At 47.6% G+C, this 19,499-nt stretch overlaps 7 protein-coding genes and 1 non-coding gene across 9 annotated transcripts; 2 read left to right on the top strand and 6 right to left on the bottom strand.

Annotated features, from left to right (window-relative positions):
* SPPG_05202 lies at nt 1-3,301 on the bottom strand. Of its 2 annotated transcripts, XM_016753426.1 has the most exons (11): nt 3,097-3,301; nt 2,705-3,002; nt 2,239-2,637; nt 2,116-2,169; nt 1,715-2,047; nt 1,572-1,644; nt 1,306-1,513; nt 1,135-1,237; nt 966-1,073; nt 240-896; nt 1-160 (listed from the first exon to the last, which is right to left on the bottom strand). In XM_016753426.1, exons 2-11 carry the CDS (start codon nt 2,843-2,845, stop codon nt 29-31), a joined length of 2,208 nt encoding a protein of 735 aa, XP_016607868.1. In that variant the 5' UTR covers nt 2,846-3,002; nt 3,097-3,301; the 3' UTR covers nt 1-28. The 2 variants fall into 2 exon arrangements, with proteins under 2 accessions (XP_016607868.1, XP_016607869.1); XM_016753427.1 differs by having other exon boundaries at nt 2,705-3,301.
* Nucleotides 3,302-4,164: 863 nt separating this feature from the next.
* SPPG_05201 (CAMK/CAMKL/KIN4 protein kinase) lies at nt 4,165-8,926 on the bottom strand. Its single transcript, XM_016753425.1, has 10 exons — nt 8,536-8,926; nt 8,068-8,407; nt 7,553-7,993; nt 7,395-7,478; nt 7,153-7,321; nt 6,897-7,090; nt 6,786-6,833; nt 5,595-6,724; nt 5,442-5,515; nt 4,165-5,380 (listed from the first exon to the last, which is right to left on the bottom strand). Exons 3-10 carry the CDS (start codon nt 7,820-7,822, stop codon nt 4,362-4,364), a joined length of 2,988 nt encoding a protein of 995 aa, XP_016607867.1. The 5' UTR covers nt 7,823-7,993; nt 8,068-8,407; nt 8,536-8,926; the 3' UTR covers nt 4,165-4,361.
* Nucleotides 8,927-9,139: 213 nt separating this feature from the next.
* SPPG_05200 (uncharacterized protein) lies at nt 9,140-11,392 on the bottom strand. Its single transcript, XM_016753424.1, has 6 exons — nt 11,258-11,392; nt 10,392-11,178; nt 10,148-10,318; nt 9,504-10,086; nt 9,382-9,446; nt 9,140-9,282 (listed from the first exon to the last, which is right to left on the bottom strand). Exons 1-6 carry the CDS (start codon nt 11,387-11,389, stop codon nt 9,266-9,268), a joined length of 1,755 nt encoding a protein of 584 aa, XP_016607866.1. The 5' UTR covers nt 11,390-11,392; the 3' UTR covers nt 9,140-9,265.
* Nucleotides 11,393-12,097: 705 nt separating this feature from the next.
* SPPG_10111 lies at nt 12,098-12,169 on the top strand. Its single transcript has one exon. It is a non-coding gene; the product is annotated as a tRNA-Lys (tRNA).
* A 527-nt stretch (nt 12,170-12,696) lies between these two features.
* On the bottom strand, nt 12,697-13,493 carry SPPG_05199 (uncharacterized protein). The gene is made up of 3 exons (XM_016753423.1): nt 13,207-13,493; nt 13,065-13,135; nt 12,697-12,963 (listed from the first exon to the last, which is right to left on the bottom strand). The coding sequence occupies exons 1-3, from the start codon at nt 13,406-13,408 to the stop codon at nt 12,802-12,804; spliced, it is 435 nt and encodes a 144-aa protein (XP_016607865.1). The 5' UTR covers nt 13,409-13,493; the 3' UTR covers nt 12,697-12,801.
* Nucleotides 13,494-13,674: 181 nt separating this feature from the next.
* Nucleotides 13,675-15,465, bottom strand: SPPG_05198 (uncharacterized protein; the record flags this gene model as incomplete). The annotated part of the gene is made up of 1 exon (XM_016753422.1): nt 13,675-15,465. The coding sequence occupies one exon, from the start codon at nt 15,463-15,465 to the stop codon at nt 13,774-13,776; it is 1,692 nt and encodes a 563-aa protein (XP_016607864.1). The 3' UTR covers nt 13,675-13,773.
* An 831-nt stretch (nt 15,466-16,296) lies between these two features.
* SPPG_05197 (uncharacterized protein) lies at nt 16,297-18,805 on the top strand. Its single transcript, XM_016753421.1, has 5 exons — nt 16,297-16,635; nt 16,697-16,854; nt 16,930-17,503; nt 17,561-18,113; nt 18,175-18,805. Exons 1-4 carry the CDS (start codon nt 16,395-16,397, stop codon nt 17,821-17,823), a joined length of 1,236 nt encoding a protein of 411 aa, XP_016607863.1. The 5' UTR covers nt 16,297-16,394; the 3' UTR covers nt 17,824-18,113; nt 18,175-18,805.
* On the bottom strand, nt 17,951-19,494 carry SPPG_05196 (uncharacterized protein). Its single transcript, XM_016753420.1, has 4 exons — nt 19,109-19,494; nt 18,874-19,031; nt 18,789-18,814; nt 17,951-18,721 (listed from the first exon to the last, which is right to left on the bottom strand). Exons 1-4 carry the CDS (start codon nt 19,126-19,128, stop codon nt 18,032-18,034), a joined length of 894 nt encoding a protein of 297 aa, XP_016607862.1. The 5' UTR covers nt 19,129-19,494; the 3' UTR covers nt 17,951-18,031.
* Between the last annotated feature and the right edge of the window lie 5 nt (nt 19,495-19,499).

Raw genomic sequence — 19,499 nt, 5'->3', positions numbered from 1 at the left:
AAATGTACGTTTTTTTTTTCTCAAGAGACTAGAATAACATTGCAACCAGACCGACGAGGACGGTTGTCAACAGCGCTGAGGGGACGGCGCTGTGCATTGATGAGGAGACGGAACCTGGGGGAAGTTCCGAATTGGAGCTATCGGAACCCAATCCAAGAGCCTATAATCAAAAACAAAAGTGTTAGCGCCCGCGGGCACCAAAACAAAAAAAAAAAAAAACCCGCGGCAAAAACACTTACATCCGCCATAATGAAAAACAACTCTGTATTGTCCATCACTCTCGAACACCTCATCTTAACATGATCGGGTCCGGCACAGTACAAATCGACAGCTTGAAGTGAGTGCTGACTGACAATTTCCTCTGGATTCAAGTTGGGCGATACAGAGATGGAGCCGTGGCCATCTAGGTTATCATCGGCAGGGTTAGGCACTCCAACATCTTTTCCGAAAATCGCGCTGAGGCCCTTGTCAACAATAGCCGGTTCGCGGGTGAGAGGTGTCGTGTTTGGGGAGGGTTTCTTTCGGATTTGAAAGTCTTCGTGGTGAGGGACTGCATCCACTTTGCCTGCTGCGAGCTTGTACCGGGGTGCTTCAATTGTTTCTAGAGTCGGTACATCCGTTGTCGGATCTGTAATGAGGGTGGGCCAGCCCGTTTCCCATGCACCGCCAATGGCAAAGCGCTTTTGTATTTGAAGGCTCTTTTGCACTTCGGTGGCGTTGGAGCCGATTTTGAGGTCGTCGTTCGAGGGGAGTTGGTTAAAGTATTGGGTATCTACGCTGCCGTAGACGTCAAACGCTTGCGAGTGGTCCGCGGTGACAATGATGGCGGTTTGACCCTGGTAGTGTGCGGCATCGTATTCCTTGACGGCTTTGATAGTGCGGTCGAGTTCCAAGAGCTGTAAATTGATCGAGAGACATGAGATATCTGTATTTCAATGGAATTGGAATGGACTTGTGGTACTCACATCAGCGAGACCACGGTCAAAGTCCATCGGATGCATCGACTTGTCAATGGACGCTCCTTCAGACATGAGGAACCAACCGTCCTTGCACCGGCGGTCCATGACTTCAATCTATAAAAAACTGTTCAATCAGTATCACGTATATAAGGCTCAAAGTTCCATTGTAACATACCGCTTTGAGCGTCATGGCTTGCAGACCGGGCTGTTCAGTCGCAGACTGTCCGTTTCCGTCCGGGTGGGACTTTATGATTTTGAGATTGTCCTTCCACAAAGTCCTTTTCCATATGATATGAGCATCCTGACTGCACCCACTCAGATTCGTAAGAACACGATGAAAACACACCTCTCAATCCAGGTATCCAAGTTGTTCAGCGCAAAGATTCCAACAATGGGTCCGTTGCCGTTGTAAGCATCCAACTCTTGCTGGGACTTTACGACGGTGTATCCGTTCTTGCGGTAGTTTTCGTAATAGTCTTGGTTTTTGAGGGATGAGCAAAGTGACTTTTGGGCCGGGTCCGTGCTGTTGGTGTTGCAAAAGTATTTTCCACCACCTGCGGAGATACAGATAAGTGAATGAAAAAGATGGATTAAGAGCACTAGAATACCCACCGCCCATGTAGACATCAGCTTTAACGGGTTTGGGATCCCAGGTGATGTTTTGGAAGTTGAAGGGGTTGATCATCTTGAATTATACCTTGCATCAGAAACCCAGATTGTCCAACACTTTCTCAAAAAGCAATCATCTGTCCTACCTGATCGGTAATAATGGCCTTGTCACCCCTCAACCTGGTATGACTGAAAACTGCAGCAGGCGTAGCATCTTGAACCTCGGCCGTCGTGACGATACCGATACACATGTCAGGTCGAGTCCGCCTCAGAATCTCAGCCAAGGTCTCCACCTTGGGGTCGTCCAAAGATGGCCCAGAGGTATCTGGGTAGACTCCAAGAGCATTGAGGGAAGACTTGTGTCCAGTGTTGTACGCATGAGCAGAGTTGGCGGAATCAGTAATGATAGAGTCGAGACCGTTTGTCGCAATCTTGCCAATGGCACCGAGGAGTTCCATGTTGAGAAAGTTTGTGCCAAACTGTTTTTTTGTAGAATCAACGGTGAGTTTTTGGCATTTTTTTTGTTATTAACATTATTGTTGCTTACTTTGCCAAAAGTGGTCTGCTTGGAAATGTAACGAGCAGCTGAAATCATGGTCGGCTACAAAGAAACAAATTCTTAGATGCCTCCTCACAAATAAACCGAGAATTTATACGATTCCATACTTACCGCCATACCATCACCAATAAACAACACCAAGTTCTTGACCCACCTCTTTGCACCAAAGCTTCGAACCTTCCAAACAGCCTCGACTTTCTCCTTTCCACCATCTACTTGAACAGACACCTTGTATTCCCCGGCCTTGTCAATCTTGACACTGCGAAGTGCAATCCGGCTCACACCGACAAGAGTCTGTTTGTGGGAATCGCGCGCAGCACTGTCGACAAAGTACGTGTAATTCCATGTCTCGACCGGTGAATAGGACTTGCTAAAAAAGTTTTCAAAAGGCTGGCCGTTGATGGTAGCCTGGAGTGCAGTGAACGGGGGCGGTGTCTGGGTGTCCACGGCGTGCAACTCAATGGAAATGTCATAATGCTGGCCTGCCAGGAACTCTGCACCATCAACGGGCTAGAGCGTTACGCATGTGAGCCATTTGTAAACTAATGACTATTACAACACGCTAATGACAACTTACGACAACAGACAATAAGGATCCCCGGGGAGCTGCTCGATACCGTGCATGCTGCGACTGCTCAGGCACGCTCGCTGGGTTAATGGCACCCACAGTGGCCACAGACAAGAGCGCCAAGGTCAATAGTTCCGTAACCTTGACCATGATTGCGGTTGTTTATTCGTTTGACTTGCCGACTGTAGAGTCACAGCAAGACAAGAAACGAAATCTATGAGGGACAAAAAGAAAACAGTGCCTGTGCGTTCGTAAGGATCACACACACAAAGAAGGGAGCCCCCAATCCCCACTTTCTTTTATAATGCTACAAGTAAATGAAAGTTTTGAATCTTTAAGAAAACGTGGGGATGTTCTTTTCCTCTTTGACATTCCACACTGTGCTCAAAAAAAGAACTTACGGAAAAAAAACCGCCCAGGATAATCCCATCAACACGTGTAGAATCCTACTATAAAAGTGACGAAATCGAACACCTTTTTGACTATTACTTTTTTGCATGTCCCAATGGAATTCAAACAAGAAAACACAATGAGGGCAGTCGTATGCCACACTTCAAAAATCCCCACACACACGGAAAAAACTCTGCCAAAAAAAGAGACTTTTTTGCCATCCCTCTGCGCACGTTCTGCGCACACGAGTTAAAGACTGCACGTGCGTATATCCATAATGGTTTATATGCACGTGCGTAAAGCCTTATTTTGACACAAAGATGAAGGTTTGAAATACGAAATAGTGGTTTTTTTGTGGTTGTTGCACACGGATGTCGACGTCGGGATAATGGAATTTGCAATACCGCCAAGTTTACCAGCACAAGTATTTTTTGTTAGTATTCGTCAATCATGTGGCAAAACTCTAGCATTACCAAATGTTTTTGGGATATGCCACACTAGACGTCGCGATGAATACTAGATGTTTTTACAGCCTAACCCTTGGGTACTGTCTAGGTATTCCAATGTACGCAACCGCTCTAGTATCTGCATAGCGATATCAAAGAGTGCACGCTCTCAAGACACTCAATTGGCAAGAGTAAGGTTGCGCCAAATGGCACACTCTGCGGTGTTTTCAAAAACCACAGTCCGATCGAAAAGCGGCCTGAGGAGGTATAAAAAACCCGATATTCCGGGTGGGATCTTGACCATTATAGACTTTCGGTGCGTGCAATGAGCTCGTGAATGTTACGTGAGTGTCGAGTGGTAAAGTCGTGAGAGTGTCACCTATTTCATGGCGTCCATGTGCGAGCTCAGTATCTCGTGCTCTGGAGATAGTTACAAGTGCGTGTGCAAAGGAGTTGTAGGAGATAAAAAGGCACACACGTCATTTGTGAATATTGGGATAAACCCCGTTACCAACAGCAGCCTTTGATCATTAATGTATCTTGCGTGGCATCAAATCTCCAATCCCTCGCAGTCAAACCATGCTAAAATTACACTGATGGCAAAAGAAACAGATTGAACAAACACGTAAAACAGACGGTAATCACAAAAGTCCATATTCGACATGCCTTCCAACCTCTCTCTCCACAAACAAAAAAAAAGAAGCAAAAAGGTTTCGAAACACCAGAGATCTAAACTCAAGCTCTCTACAAAATCACACAAGAAAAAGAAAATAGAGTAAAAAAAAACACAACTAGGTAATACGCCGTGGCTCCTGTATAGCTAACCACAACTATTGTCTCGCTACGCCAACAATGCCTTCCAATCCCACAATAATCTCTTGATACAGCCGTTTAAATTCCCATACGTCCCCCTTTATCCGTTTGAATTCGACCACAAAAAGTCCAGGAAGGTTCTTGATCTTTTGGACTTCAACAGTGAATCGGATTTCCTTGCTGTTAACAGTGGTGGTTGATGTTGTTGAATGGTGAGTGGATATCGTATCGCGGCTGGCTGCGTAGGGGAGATGGAGGTAGGGTAATGTGGGTGGATGGCTGGCTGCCATGGCTGCTTCATGTCGTCCGAAACCCTTGTTATAACCAGGTCCATAACGAGCCATGTAACGTAGCTTTTTCACAAGATGGACAGGGAAAGATGCGAGAACCTGAGCAAGTTTTCCTGGACCATGCTTCCGCGTGGCGGTTTCTTCTGCATCTTGCATGTTGGCAACCAATTCATTTCCATTGCCAACTAACGATCGATCACCACCCGCCAGACTCGCCCCCGATGAAACCGAACCGCGGCTTTGCAAATGATGCGAGGCGCTCGGGACAGCAGAATAGAACGACACGGGTGGACCTTGCATCGACCCAGTGGTATTCGATCCCCGCCGGTCATCTCCTCGCCTCGACTTTGATCGTTGCGGAGCGACAGCTGCCTTCTTGGTTACCTTGACCTTAAAGTCATCCACTGTCCATACCTCCATGCCCAGTCCCTCCAGCACTCTCCCGACTTCAGCAATAACCAGACTGGGTGGCTTCGAACTCAATGCCCTCTGATCAATGGGACCTGAGTGATACCGCAGATGGGGCACCTTTGGCACACCCGATGGCAATGTTATTGTACTGTGGGATGGTGTCCATGAACTAGAGTTCGACCCGACAGTCCACTCAGAAGCAATGGACATGACGGAAGGTGCGTGGACTGAAGAGCGTGGAGCACTTTCGGTGGAAGGGCTGTGGTCTACCGAAGAATGTGGGCGGCGCATGGTATCCAGTTTGACGGGACGTGGCTCAGGCATGGGGGGTGGGTCTGTTGTAACACCAATGTAAGGTACGAGAATGCCATCAGATTGCCCTACAATGATACTCACAATGCCCACTCTTCTTTAACCACCCGAAAAATGATTTTCGACTGGCAGCAGATTCAGTTCGACGAACATCCAAACTAGATTTAAACGCAACACATTATCAGCAAGCAATACTTTTAAGCGCCAAAGCGCAGGCCAACAAGTCGTAAAACGCACCTCTTCCGACCATATTCCACCTTTTTCTCTTGCTTTGGACCTATTTCCTCCATCAAAAGTCCACCCCTTTCCTCTTCAAAAGCCACCGAGCGCACATCGGATCTTTCCAAGATCTGTGATCTTTTCTGAGTCAAGGTTCCCTCACTTTCGCTCATGGTCATTGGCGAGTCAATCACAGCTACAGATTCCGCAGATTCGGCAACAGAGGTCGGAACGACATACATCTGAGTATCGTCTTCCATCGCGGCAGGAAGGTCAGGAAGGGCCTTGTCTATTTCATCTTGAGTAGTAGTGTCCTCTATCACGACCACTTCTTCGACCTGACTTCCGTATGTACTATCTTTCGAATCCGATACTCGAGAAAGACCGCCGTCCCGCCCATCCAGTGTGACGTTGGGGTTTTCTGCCTTGTCTTCAACAACATCTACACCATCCACAGGTGGTATCACGGCAACAGTCTCTTCCACACCAAGAATGGTCACCTCTTGATTCTCGTCCGCAGAAGGGATCGATTCGCCAATTTCCTCGCCAGTTCCGCCAAGGACTAATACTTCCACTCCACTCATCGCACTGCTTGATTTGGCCAACTTGACGGTGCCATGACCTGCGACTTCCTCACCACTCATGCTATCCACAATTTCAGTGTCCACCTCCATGGGTGTACCATCCTCCTCATCAGGGACAGCCGCGTCCTCTTGCTCAACACCAAGCATGTGATCGATCGGCTGGTCCGCGGACATTGACAATCTTGCCGGAGGTGTTGCCGGGGGTGTAGAATACGTCGCTGCAAGACTTCCATCCGGCGATTCCGTACCCTCTTTCTCAGGGACTTTCTTCACAGTTTCAACGGAAGACGGCACGACATCTGCTCCCTCCAGCCGCCTCTGCTCCTCTTGATAAAAGTAAGCAAAGGGTTGTAACCACCTATGTTGCATGACATCCCGCATATTAGCTCTGAATCGTGGATCTGGAACGAGCATCCGCTTTAACAGATCTCGTGCATCTTCACCGACGTAGTCTGGGAAATCGAGTTCAGTTTCAAGGATATATTTGTACAAGAGGTTGATGTTATCGCCGTCGGGGTTATTTGGATCGTCATCAAACGGAAGATATCCGCACAACATCGCATACTGTTGGCAAAATAAATCAAATTGGGCGCTCGGAGGCAGAGCAGGAAAGCATGAAAATTACCAAGATGACTCCACAGCTCCATATATCTGCCGCCTCACCAACATAGCCCTATACAGCACATCAAGTCAGCGGTAGGTTACCCAATGTATGACAACCGAAGTGGTCACATACATCGCTGATCACCAACTCTGGTGCGGCATAACATGGACTCCCACAGGAGGTCAAAAGCAGCTGATCTGGATCTACCGATGATCGATTGGCAAATCCAAAGTCGGTTATAATAACATTTCGTCGGCCGTCCAAAAGGAGATTTTCCAGTTTGAGGTCTCGATGAACAATCTTTTGGCCATGGAGGTAGCTTACACCTGTTCACAGCAGATTAAACAAAGCGTATCACACTGCTGTTAACGAATCGTGCTGCACACACCTGCGATTAACTGCGCAAAAAACCGGCAAGCATCCCTCTCCTTTAGATATCGATGGGCCAAAATATGCTCAAATAATTCGCCACCCGAAGCATACTCCATAATCATTCCAATGTAGTCTCTGGTTTCAATTACTTCATACACTTTGACGATATAAGCGTGGTCGACAGCCTGCAAAAAGCATATCAGATACGGATCGTCTCCTTATTGCATGATAATTATCAACGGAATGAGTCCTATCTACCTGCAATATCGAGATTTCTCTCATGAGCTTAGCACGGCGGGTGGGCTGCTCTATATTCTCCTTTTTTATCAATTTTATTGCCACCTACAGGTCAATCAAAATCAATCAGAACCTCATCCTCTCATAGTGGTATTATCGATCTTACACGCAAATCTTACCTCTTTTTTCGTTTCCAAATGTACAGCCAGCTTAACCTTCCCAAACTCTCCTTCCCCCAAAGTTCTGCCCAATTTGTATGGCCCAAACAGCGAATGCTGTTTTCTCCCCGATCGTCCGGTTGCAATCGGAGCAGGCTTTTCATGTGGTAGAGGCGGTGGCGTTCCTGACGCTCGTGGTGACGATGGGGACGACGCACTGCCAGAACCGCTTCGCGAATTTGATCGAGCGGGTGATTCTCCGTTTGGTAATGGAACAGGTGCGGCGACCATGATGTACTGTGCTTTTTTTCGGGTTTGTTTGAAGGGAGTTTGATGAGGTGGATACTTTTGAAATGCAGAACTAATATTATCGATGAGGATTACTGGGAGTCCCGCTCCGGTATTAGAGATTGCACAGTAGTTTTCCTTGGATGGATATATACAATACTATGGAACAATCGTCTTGAAAGAACCAAAAAGACAGCTGTTCAAGATGCGGTCGGTTGGCAGCTTTCGGTATACAGATTACGACGTACCTCGTCGTTGAGACCAACTCTAAACTTGGTAAGAGGGTGTGACAGCGGCTTACACTATGAGGGCGACTAGTACGCGGAAAGGCAGAGTTCGAGACGATATTGCGCAGCACGGGGAGGGATTCTATGAGGCTTACTCGGAGATTTTCAAGGATGTAGCCGTCGCCGTTAGTGTGCGCACTAAGTTGTGGAGGCGGAGACGTAAAGGGGATGGTTAATGGAAGGTGGCTACAGGATTGAAATGTGCGGTCCTCGACTTGGAAGTGCTGGCATGTATGAAGGAAGTTGGTAGGGTCGAGAAAGGTGTCTGATAGGAATTTAGGATATGGGTAGTAGCTAGAGACTGTCAACAAATAAAAAGCGGGGAAAAAACACAACCGAATGTGAGATCTAGCGCAAAACTCTGCATTTTCTTTGCTGCCGAAATGCCACCCAGGGTAATTGGCCGCGACAAAGAAATAAAGAACTTACATGTGAACCCAAGTCCACTAAACTTCAACTAGGGGAGAACGGTTGATTTTGGGTGATCTGCGAGACCAGCTAGCAGAAGCGAAAATGGTGCACCGAAAAAAAGCCACGCCGAACAGGAAAGACCCAGATATCTGACCAGGCCAGCAAGCCAAGTGCACGAGGGCAACTTGCGCGCGTTATACAACTGGTGGGAGACCAAAAGATGTGGCCCTACGCCTTCGAAATAAATCAAATACTGCAGATGATGCTGCTGGGCCCCTTGGATGTCCTCTGCCGTGTTCCTCTCCTTGTCCGTTGTCCCCGTCGTCGTCGTCGTCGTCGTCGTCGTCGTTTATTGTTACTTTAACCTCCGGTCCTTGTCGCTTCCCTTCAATTCCCCCTCCAAGTTGCCACATTCCCACACATATAAAATTGCATTTTTTGTTGTCCCGTCTGGAAACCAGCGGCAGGAAGTTGGCGCCCTAAGCATACATCCACAACTGAGGATGAAAATTTAAGTTCAATTTGCGATTAAGGTCGCGCTTGTTTACATAATCAGACAAGGTCCGTCGCGTCCTTGGAGGGCTCTGCAGGTCGCCGGTCCTGCCGTGTCGCGTGCGAAGCTGGGTCTGGTGCTGGTGCTGCAGACGGATACTACATATCATTAAAGTGCATATACAGAAACCATTATCCCATGTACAATCCCCACAAGCATATCTCCACAAATACTACGTCGTTTCGCCACCCGTTTTCAAATCTTGAATGGATCTGCAGTACAGAGATGGATTGTAATGTTAACAGATGACGCTGGAGAATTGGCGATATCCAAATGTGTAAGAAAAGTGCATGAGTAAGAAGGATGCTTACCCGCATCTGTCTTTGAGGGGCCCATATCTTGTTGAGCTCCACTGATGCCTGGTTTCACGCGAGCGCTTTACAATAGTCAATTCCAAGGTGGAAATATGTTATAGATCTATTACATCGCCTACCTGGGCCTCTTCTTTGGAGCTGGCGTCGGCGCAAACTTTCCGACGGAATTCTTTTCTCCACCTCCGTCATTTGCAAACTGAACCTTTTTCAACTCAACCTTACCGAAAAACTTTTTGATTGGTATCTGGACTGCCGTGCTGCTAGTCATAGCTGCTGCTGGTGGTTGCCGTGTTGTAGCTATGCCGCGTTCGTTTACTGGGTCTACCGGTCCTGCTGCACACGCGGCAGCCGGAATAGGTTTGGGCTTTCGCGTGGCGACAGTGACAGGCGCCACGCTGGATCGGCGCGGGTACGAACCACCGTGAGCATTCAATCCTTCTTTACTAACAGATTGACGGAGAAGCCGCTTTCGAAGAGTTTCGTCCGAAACCAGGGACTGACGATGAGGAGCGTTAGCCGACAACGGCGCGTTGCGCCGTATCGTCGAGGGTCCGGTTGCTGCTACTTGCTCAGATGAACTTCGTTTTTCACCCAACGACAAGCCAGCCATCTCGTCCATCAAGGCCTGGAGGCTGTCCATGGATATCGCCAGGTTAACATGGCGAGGCGTATGCCTATCTACGTCCTCTGATGGAAAAAGTTCTAAACATCGGATAGCAAGACATGAGCTGCCAGTTTGTGTCAGACGGTGTACCGTCAATACCTTGGAGTGCTAAACGAAACCTGATCGCTGTGCCGGCTGTCACCCCCAAACTTCGCAGAGTATCCACTGTTAATGCCCGTACAACAGTCCAATCGGTTAGCTCCTCTCGTCGGAAGAGTGTGGTAAGTTGCGACAGATTGTTTTGCGCTAGGAAATTAGAAATGGATGGCACTGCCATACGACGGGTTTGACAGATCATTAGTATGTATATTATAACGGCTAATAGCCAAATAGCCATACCCACCCCTCTGTGGTGCAACTGCTTCTGGTACCCTCGGCGTGCGCGAGTCGGCCTTGCTTTGGGTGGACGATGCAATCTGCGAAGTACCACGGTCATTCGAGGTCTCTTCACCCTCCATGGCCATTGTCCCTTGTTCATTTGAATTCATGTCGGGGAGAAATCCAGAGTTGTTGACAGTCTCTGGCAATCCGCCTTCAGCTGGTGTTCCTACTGATCTGGATGACCGAGCTTTGCTTTGGCGATATGTTGCCTTTGCCGCGGCAGGTTCGCTTTCCTCTGCTGCTGTGACCGGGACTGAAACAACTTCCCACGGTGACTCGGCCGTCGTATCTGACATGTCGGCAACATCTGGAACTTCCTGCGCATCGTCAAAATGGGACGATTCATCTAGTGATTTGACGTGTGTCTGACTGCCTTCCACATCATTAGCATGATCATCATCCACAGTTGTACTAATTTGCTCTTTGTCAAAGGCCTCGTTGACATTCGCATTCTCAGAGCCTGTGTTTGTCGTTAAATTCCCATGCCTTCTCTTTCCATCTTTTTTTGACGGCTTCTTTCGCCTTTTCATCTCTGTGCGCCTTTCCACAACAGAAACCTCATTTTCCTTGTCCTCATCGCGCTCAGTTGATGTCTCACGACGCTGCTGTTCCATCACAGGCTTCGGGTCGTTACACTCAGCCCGCTGCTCGTAAAGTGTTCCTGCCACATTGCTTTGCTCGGGTTGGAGGGGACTGGGTGGGATACAGGATCGTCGGTGCTCAAGAATTATGGAAGCCATTTCAGAAGACTAGAATGAAAGTCGACGAGCATTTTTATTCTGCGAACTTTGACTTGTGTGAGTGACGTGGGAAAATGCCTATTCGCACCTTTTTATTTGCCCCTTTCAGCCCCAGCGATTTCAACATGCCCTGAAGATCTGCTCGTTTCATGCTGGCAAGGGATTCGGGCGTCCAGGACGTCTCGTCCGTCTCGTATACCATGGTCGAAAAGCTTGACATGCACTAGTATCTTGGAAGCCTGAAAGTATGCGAAGCCGAGGAGCGGGAAGTGAGATGCATCATGTGATCTAAAGCTTATCTATTCGCTTCGGACATGCTTTCGGACATGCTGTGCCCCCTGGAATTTAGAGAGCAGGTAAAAGTGGACAATACTTTCCAGGATGGTAGTTATGTCCTTTAGCGAACCAGAATTCGTAGTTTACGTATCGTGCATGAAGACAAGGAACAAGTAACAAAAGATCTGCAACGAAGCAGGCCAAATGGGCGCTACACACCACAGGGGCAGACAGATATGCATCAGTCAACCCATGTCCCGGCCCCTCCTGAGTCTCGACATAACCATGAGCATTGCTGGTTTTTGAGCCTGCAAAAAAGGTCGCCAAACAGCAACGAAAACCCCTTTCTATAAGATGAGGCCAGAATTTAGACAAGTTCACCCTACCAGTGTCCTTGCAGCAAGACTCATGACGACAGGAGCTCTAATCAGAAGATCTGACACTCTATGAGCCATTCTCATCTTTACTCTCAGGGACCAAACCATAGTCGCTCGTCACCTTCTTGTAACCGGCGCTTGTAGCACCCTGTTGTGCAGAGTACGATCCGCCGACTAAATTGTCGACGAAAAAAGAAAGCGCTTGCGAATACCACTTCTGGCAACAGCGTCATGCAAAAGTATCATTTGCATCAACTTTGCTTTTAATGCAAGAGGCCCGCTTAGCTCAGTGGTAGAGCGTGAGGCTTTTAACCTTAAGGTCGTGGGTTCGACACCCACAGCGGGCGCTAGTGAGGGAAGTTGATTTGATATTTTTTGACAATTTCAACCAGTGTCCTGCCTAATGTGTGTGTGCGTCCAGCCAGACGTTCATTTACCACGCTGGCAAATTGCATGATCTTTTGCAACAAAGATTACCTTCAAAGACTGTCATTCATGGTGGACTATGGCTGAGTTGTTGGTCTGATCCAAAACGTTTTTGAGCGCTATGGTTGTTGATTGACGAGGAGGGAGTACGTTTTGCAAGGACTTCAGTATGGGACACCGTCAGCAGCAAGATGACCTTCACACCTTCAGCTCACTTTTCGGGTTGCTAACACAAACAATATCGATTATATAAGTGACATGACCTCTTTCCATGTATATGCCCAATGCATATTCAGCATCGAAATGGACGTGTGTTGGATTGTCTACAAGGCTTCGTTTCGAAATGAAGTGCAAAATACCGGATTTTGCCTGATGCATGGTCTCGCCCTAGATGTTGAAAGTTGTTCATGCCGACATCACGTAGATCTGATAACCTAGTCGATGGCCTTGTCGCATGACCATTTTACAAGAATGCCCAATTGAAATATATTTCCAGTTGACAAGCCGCATATACACTTGAAAGCAAATTCAACTATTTACAACCACCCCAAATTCACGCATCCTTCTCACCACCTGCAACCGTTCCATGTTTTCCAGTCGATTGAGCCTCCGTGTCCGCGGTAGTTTCTTCGATCAGCTCTTCTTCGAGAATGTCCAAGCTTATGTATTGGAGCTGTTCCGGGGGTGCGCCGACAAAGGATCGGTCTGCTTTGACCTATAATATGATGAGAGGTACAGAGACGTCAATGCTGTCGAATGGACAGATTTGTCCCCCCCCCCCCCCCCCTTTCCAACTCGCGATATGGGATGACTTACTATGGCTTCAGAATCAGTTGCGAGCTTTTCGTCCCAATGGGGTACATCAGGAAGGACTCCCTTAACATGACCTTGGAATTAAGCAAAGCGCAAATGATCAATACCACTGATGTACATCAACACGCACAGCATAGATACACACCTTCCAAGATGCGGCGCTTCTCCCTTTCCAACACATGAGGATCGTTATCGCTCATTTGCGACCCGAAAGGTGCATAGCTGCGAACAGCAAACAATGGCCGAAAGAGGGTCCGGTGAACTGCCACCGTTGACATGCGAGAGACAAAAGCAATTTTTGACATCATCCGTGCGTTCATAAAATTCTGTCGGTACGACATGGACATCTATCGTCAGTTAGAAGATGTTGCCGGTTGGATATGTCCCTTTCGAAAAGAACAAGTACCATGTCTTTTAGCTTTTAGGTCATGCTACGTATGAGTCAGCTCAACAAGCCACGAGGACTCGCGAGCTGCTGGTCTGGTCATCCAACCCAGCAAGTCCCTGCAGGGAACATGCCTTTGTTTGGTAACCACAGACTGTAAACAAAAAGGCATACTGTTCTTTTTGTTTCTTGATTTTTTTTGGATACACATCATAGCGAACGACCAACTTGGTTGTTATGTTTGTCCTACATTAGACTGTGGAGAATACAAGTATGATTAAGTTATTATATAGTTACAAAATATTAAAGCTTCATCCATCCACAAATTCATGTCTGAGATTGATACCCTCCATAGACAGATGCCATCGTTTGGCCAATATCCATCGGATGATCCGCTTCACAAGGCACTTGCGCCATACCTCCGGCTGGATGATGCACTTGTTGCGACCCTTTGAGGGGTTTATCTTGATAGATGTTTCCCATCGCGAACGAAAAATCATCTTTCCCGAACACTGCTGCAGGGCGCACGGCTTCCTCTTGGTTCCAGTCCGAGGAGCTCAAAACTTCGGCAAGCATCTTATCTTTCTCATGTAGTAACCGCTGTAGCTCCCTCATTCGTTTTTGGCTACTTTGTATCCGCACCACACTCTCCTGAGCAATAGCGTCTCGATACTGGATGGCTTTGTTAAGCTCAGTGATCTGACTGTTAAGCTGTGCTATAGTGCTGTTGAACTCGGCAATTTGGTTATTCAACTGGGATATGGTTTCAAGTTGAAGGGCGATGATGCGACGCTGGTCATCTGCTTCCCGCTCAAGATGTGTTACTTGCTCACGAAGGTTGTGAGCGTCAAATTGAGACCGTTCAAGAGCATACGCCTTGCTTTGCGCTTCCACCTTTTGTTCAACTAATGTGTTGTGGGCACTTTGCATGTTGGATACCTGTCGTTCCAATTCGCTCTTTTGTGAGAGCGTTTCTGTGTGAGACGCTTTCAGCTCCGCGTATTTGACATTTAATGAGGCGTACTTCTGCTCCAGATCTTTCATGTGTTCGGAATGGGTCGCATATTTTCCGGTCAGATTGTCCATATCAGATTGCAGTTGCTGGACGGACGACAGCTGACGTCTCAGAACAGATGCTTCGTGAGCAAAGCCTTGGTTTGCCAATTGAATGCGGTGCAGAGCAGCTTCTTTCGCATCATCTACCTGTCGGAGCGCTTGGAGGTCATGTTTAAGCCTGGTGTTTTCTTCCAATAACTGACGCACATCTGGCGACGATACTCCTTCAACTAAACTTGGATTCCACCCCGCGGGGGGATGGGAAGAGATTGAAGAGGCAGTTGGTTGTTGTGGAGATGCCACTTCTCCGGGGGCTACATTATTTCCCCCAGCAAATCGGGTCGCTGGGTCCGTCCAACCTGCTGGAGGCTGACGCAGGTCAAAGGCTGACGTTTGATACTGAGCAGCATCCGGTAATGATGATTGGGGAGCACTCTGCGGATCGGCTACATTATTGCGCTGGCCGCTTTCTTTCTCTGGCAATTCAGAGGTAGAGGTTTGGCTCTTCCTTTTGAAACCAAGCTTTGCTCTGATCGCCTGTCCCACTTTTGAAGAGTGTGCTTTCTCACCCTCCGTGCCGGGAGACAGAGTGACAGATGGAGTTCGGGATAGCCCTTCACGCTCAGCAGCAGTGGATACATCCTTGGCAGACGATGAGAAAATGGGCAGGATTCTTGATAGTGTTGGATGTCGCCAATTCCATGTAAGGTTGTTTTTTGGAGCTCTTCGTGAGACGCTTGGGCTATCGTGGAATTGCTGGGTGACTTGCGGCGGGTTCTCTGGTATGGGAGCTGGGTTTTTGAACTTTTCTATCGGTGGGGACGCAGATGTGGGAAATGATGCTCGGTAAATGTTGGCCATGGTTTGCTGAAAGCCTTCCATGTCTGCATCTTGACCAACTCCCTTATCCACGTCACTCTCATTCCCAAGGGGAGGTGGTCGCTCGACTCCTACTTCAGCCATGATCAGTCGACCTGCTGTTCAGAGCAACAGGCGGAGTTTGGCAAGCGGTGCAAGCCACATGCTGCGCCACTCTCGTGGCACCTGACATCAAGCATTGCAGACAACCTCAAAAAATAATAAGAAAGCAAATACAGCTACAGTACGCAAGCACTTTGCTATATACTTTATAATGTATATATCCCAGTAAAGGTCTTTATTGTGGCAAAAACGATGTTCTAATCCTGATGAGACAAGTCCAGCAACAGATGACGGGGCTGGGTCATTTTCTAGTATTATAAGATAAGATCTCATATAGGCCGCATCCAAGAATTGGCGTGAGTTCATAATATTCGATATCATACATTGTTGATATGCTTGGCTCGCTGTTTTTGAACGGAAATTCCATTTGTGCAGAATGTAGAGCGCACTTGGCGTTGTAAATCAACACTTTGTCTGTATGGTACATTGAGGACACTATCGGGCATTTCCAGAACTGTCCATCCTATGGCACACAAAATGCTGACGATGTGGGGAAACGGTTCGTTTCAATCTTAAGATGCACTCGTCATTTGACATCCATCAGCAATGACTTTGAATGACATCCTCCGTCAATGCAATGCACCTTGGCAAGTCTGCAACATTTATCATGACTAAACTCTGCCATCACAAACATGTTTGAACATTGTTATTACCAATGCCCAAGAAAGAACACTTATGCGAAATGAGTATCGGCTGTTTAAATAAGCGTCAATTGCAATATATCCATATATGGTTAAATTCATTCATTCGCGTGACGGCTAAATGTCCCACAGACGCTTCATCTTGATGGAGACTTACGCGATGCTCAACTCCGCTTTTTGGAACACCTTCCTTTGTTTCCCCTGCCCGCAAAAGCTATTTTTATCAGCCCGTCAGTTGTTCCTTCCCTCCTTGCAAACTCCACGACAGCCATGTCCCACGGAACGACGCACAGAAATGCAAAACAGCCAACGGCAAGGACAGCTCAGAAGCCAAAGTCTATCTTTGGAAACCTATTTGGTTGGTCTTTGGTGGTTGGTCTCCTTGCTGTCGTGAACTACTACCAGCAGCCTTTTGCCGGCGCCGTTGAGAATATAACAGAGTATGCTGGCCTGTGTGGTTGGAATCCTCCTGATCCCAATGTGGGCCTCACAGGTTACCAACGGATAGATGGTAAGCTACTATGGGAGCCATGGTCCCGGACGTGAATCAGAGCCCTGATCCCCCATCACAGGTCCCATCGGCTGTGAGGACATTGTCATACATCACAAAACTGGGCTCGCTTTCATGCCGTGTTCCAGCGTGGAAGGCAGACAAAGCTTCTTTCCTCCTCTGGCACATTTCGGTGAGGAGAAGGAGACTACGGAACCCGTTTATGTGTATGACATAAAGGTAACAAAATTGTGAGATATGATGGGTTGCTTTTATCAATTCTGACGAAATGTCTTTAAATATCCACTTGTACAGAAAAAATCCGTCAAGCGTTTGACTCTTAAAGGTTTCCCTCATGAACTTCATACCCACGGTGTCGGTTTGTGGCAAGATCCCGCCGATTCCTCCAGCATTTACCTCTTCTTCATTAATCACCGACCAAGTGGCTCGGTTGTCGAAATCTTTACTCATGAACTTGGGACCGATGTTCTGAACCACATCGAAACTGTGTCCCATCCTCTCATCCTTACACCCAACGACATCGTTCCAATTGGCCCCCGCACATTCTATGTCAGTAACGACCACCATTTTCGAAAGGGAGCCTGGCGGGTTTTTGAAGATTTTACACGTAGACCGTGGTCCACGATTGTGCTTTGGAACGAAGGGAAAGCGAAAATTGTTGCGAAAGGCATTCGCGGTTCAAACGGGCTCGCCATCAGTCCAGATGAACAATTTTTGTACAATGATGCAGTGATAGGTGCAGAATTGCAGGTTTACAAGATCTTGCGGGATGATGGATACGCATTGCAGCTTCTGGATACGGTCAAGACTGGATTTTTGAACGACAATATTGCTGTGGATCCAGTATCGGGAGATTTGTACATCACCGGTTGGTGGCAAATGGCTGTCATTAATTAGTAAACGGTCATTAACAGATGGTTTCTAGGTCACACCCATGCCTTAAAATTCTTTGACCACGTTGGCGATACAAACAAACCTTCACCATCCCGAGTTGTACGGGTATATCGGTCCTTCAATACATCGACGCAGTCAGACGAATGGAAGGTGGAGACAATAGTGTCCGATGATGGAGGCATTATATCTGGTGCAACGATCGCTGCCGTTGACCCTGCAACTAATATTACCTTGATTGGAGGCCTTTTTACTCCAGTCGTTGAAATTCGAGGCTTGGTAAAAAGTTCACGCTAATAGGTACAATCTATAGCTGCCATAGCTGCCTGTGAAAATTCCTCCCCGTGACGAGGGTTAGCGTAGTGTAACTGAGAGCATTGCCGAAGAATATTAGTAGGGTTTCGTGACAACGGTGGAGACAACATGCGATGAGATATATAGTATTCCTTAACAAGGACAACAACATTACAGAATGAGAATGCCTCGTATAGTCTCTAGTATTGACTCAAGTGACAATGGCTCTCTTAGGGGCAACAGAGGACCCCAGTCTATCTCCTCCCAAACCGTGTTTAGAGGTCTTTGCTGTGGTATAATCGCCATCCTCTTCCGGAGTCTCCTTCATCTTACTTACAGGCCCCTCTCCACCAGCTGCCGAAGCCGCCTTAATAAAGTTAGGGAAACTGCTCAGCCGCATCATGGTTGTCACATTCTCTAAAGCCCCTTTAAACAAGTCTGGGTGGTAGTTGTGTTTATCCCGAATTTCGACCAAGATTCTGCGATGGATACTCTGCGGGAGATTGATCTCTTTGTCGGCTCCCTCCGTCATGTATGTTTTAATGAGAGTCTCCAAGTCTTCCCGAAGCGATGCGAGAATGGGCTTTAGGTCTGGCAAAGACGGTTCCTTATCCTTGGCAACAAGTGGTGCAGGTGCTACAATGCTGTCGGAACTTTCGGCAGTGGGATTTGGGGTTGTCTCCTCGGTGGGCGTGTTAACCAGAGTACGCTCAGCTGCTTTCGAGGTATGCACGCTGTCAACGGATCGGCGGAGACTCGCCCGACTCTTTCTGAGCTCATCCATGGAGGGTCGAAGGTTAGCTCGACTTGCGTTTCGTTGTTTCAGAGCATTGAAGATGGGCAAGGCGCGTTGGCGATACCGTTGGATGTCTTGGTAAAACTCAATGTTTTCCTCGCTATGCTGTTAAGGAGATGGGCATGGAAGAAATCAAACTGCTAAGGCAAACTGTATCACGTCAAATGTTTACCTCTTTTTGCAAGAATGCATAAAAGTCTATTTTGAAGTATTGTCAAAAACCAGCACATAAAACACGTATCACAGCGCATACGCACCGGCCAACCCGTATGGAGGTAGAAATTCATCGTTCAAGACACTCTGAACTGAGATCTTTACAGCAGTAGATCTCGTACCGCTAGTTGAAACCTCACAAGAAGCCAAAGGCTTCCTCTCAATCACAGGGGCACCTGGCTCCGAACTGGCACGCTTCCGGCTGTTGAATACAGATTTGTCAATGATGTTAGGGCTAAATTCATGCAGGTAAGAAATTTTGGGATTAATCCCACTCACCTGATGTGGAAAGCTTTCATGACGACGTAGGGGGCGGAAACCAGAGTAGCAGGGAATCACAAAAAAGCAGACGCTTAAATGATGCTAGTGAGAAAGTCAATCGGAAGGCTCGTACTCAAATCTTGATATGTCAATGCACTAGTGTTATTTTTGGGAACTTCTCACGAGACGGAGGTTTTTCGGGGTTTAATTCCCTGGCCGCTCCACAGCAAATACCGCCGGTATTCTTCTTTCATCGAAAGTTTGCCAGCCGTGCTATCGGGTTCCATACATACGACTCGGACTCGCCCGAGAACCCTCAAGCTAAAGGTGGTAACTGAATAGGGAAACAGGTACAATACGACATTGTTTGCGATCGCAAATTGCCACGGTAAAGGATGGTACGTCTACA

This window comes from Spizellomyces punctatus (assembly GCF_000182565.1).
Source record: "Spizellomyces punctatus DAOM BR117 chromosome Unknown supercont1.8, whole genome shotgun sequence".
Classification (NCBI taxonomy): Eukaryota; Fungi; Chytridiomycota; class Chytridiomycetes; order Spizellomycetales; family Spizellomycetaceae; genus Spizellomyces; species Spizellomyces punctatus.
Note: the sequence above shows the minus strand (reverse complement) of the source record. Positions and strands in the feature narration are given on the sequence as shown.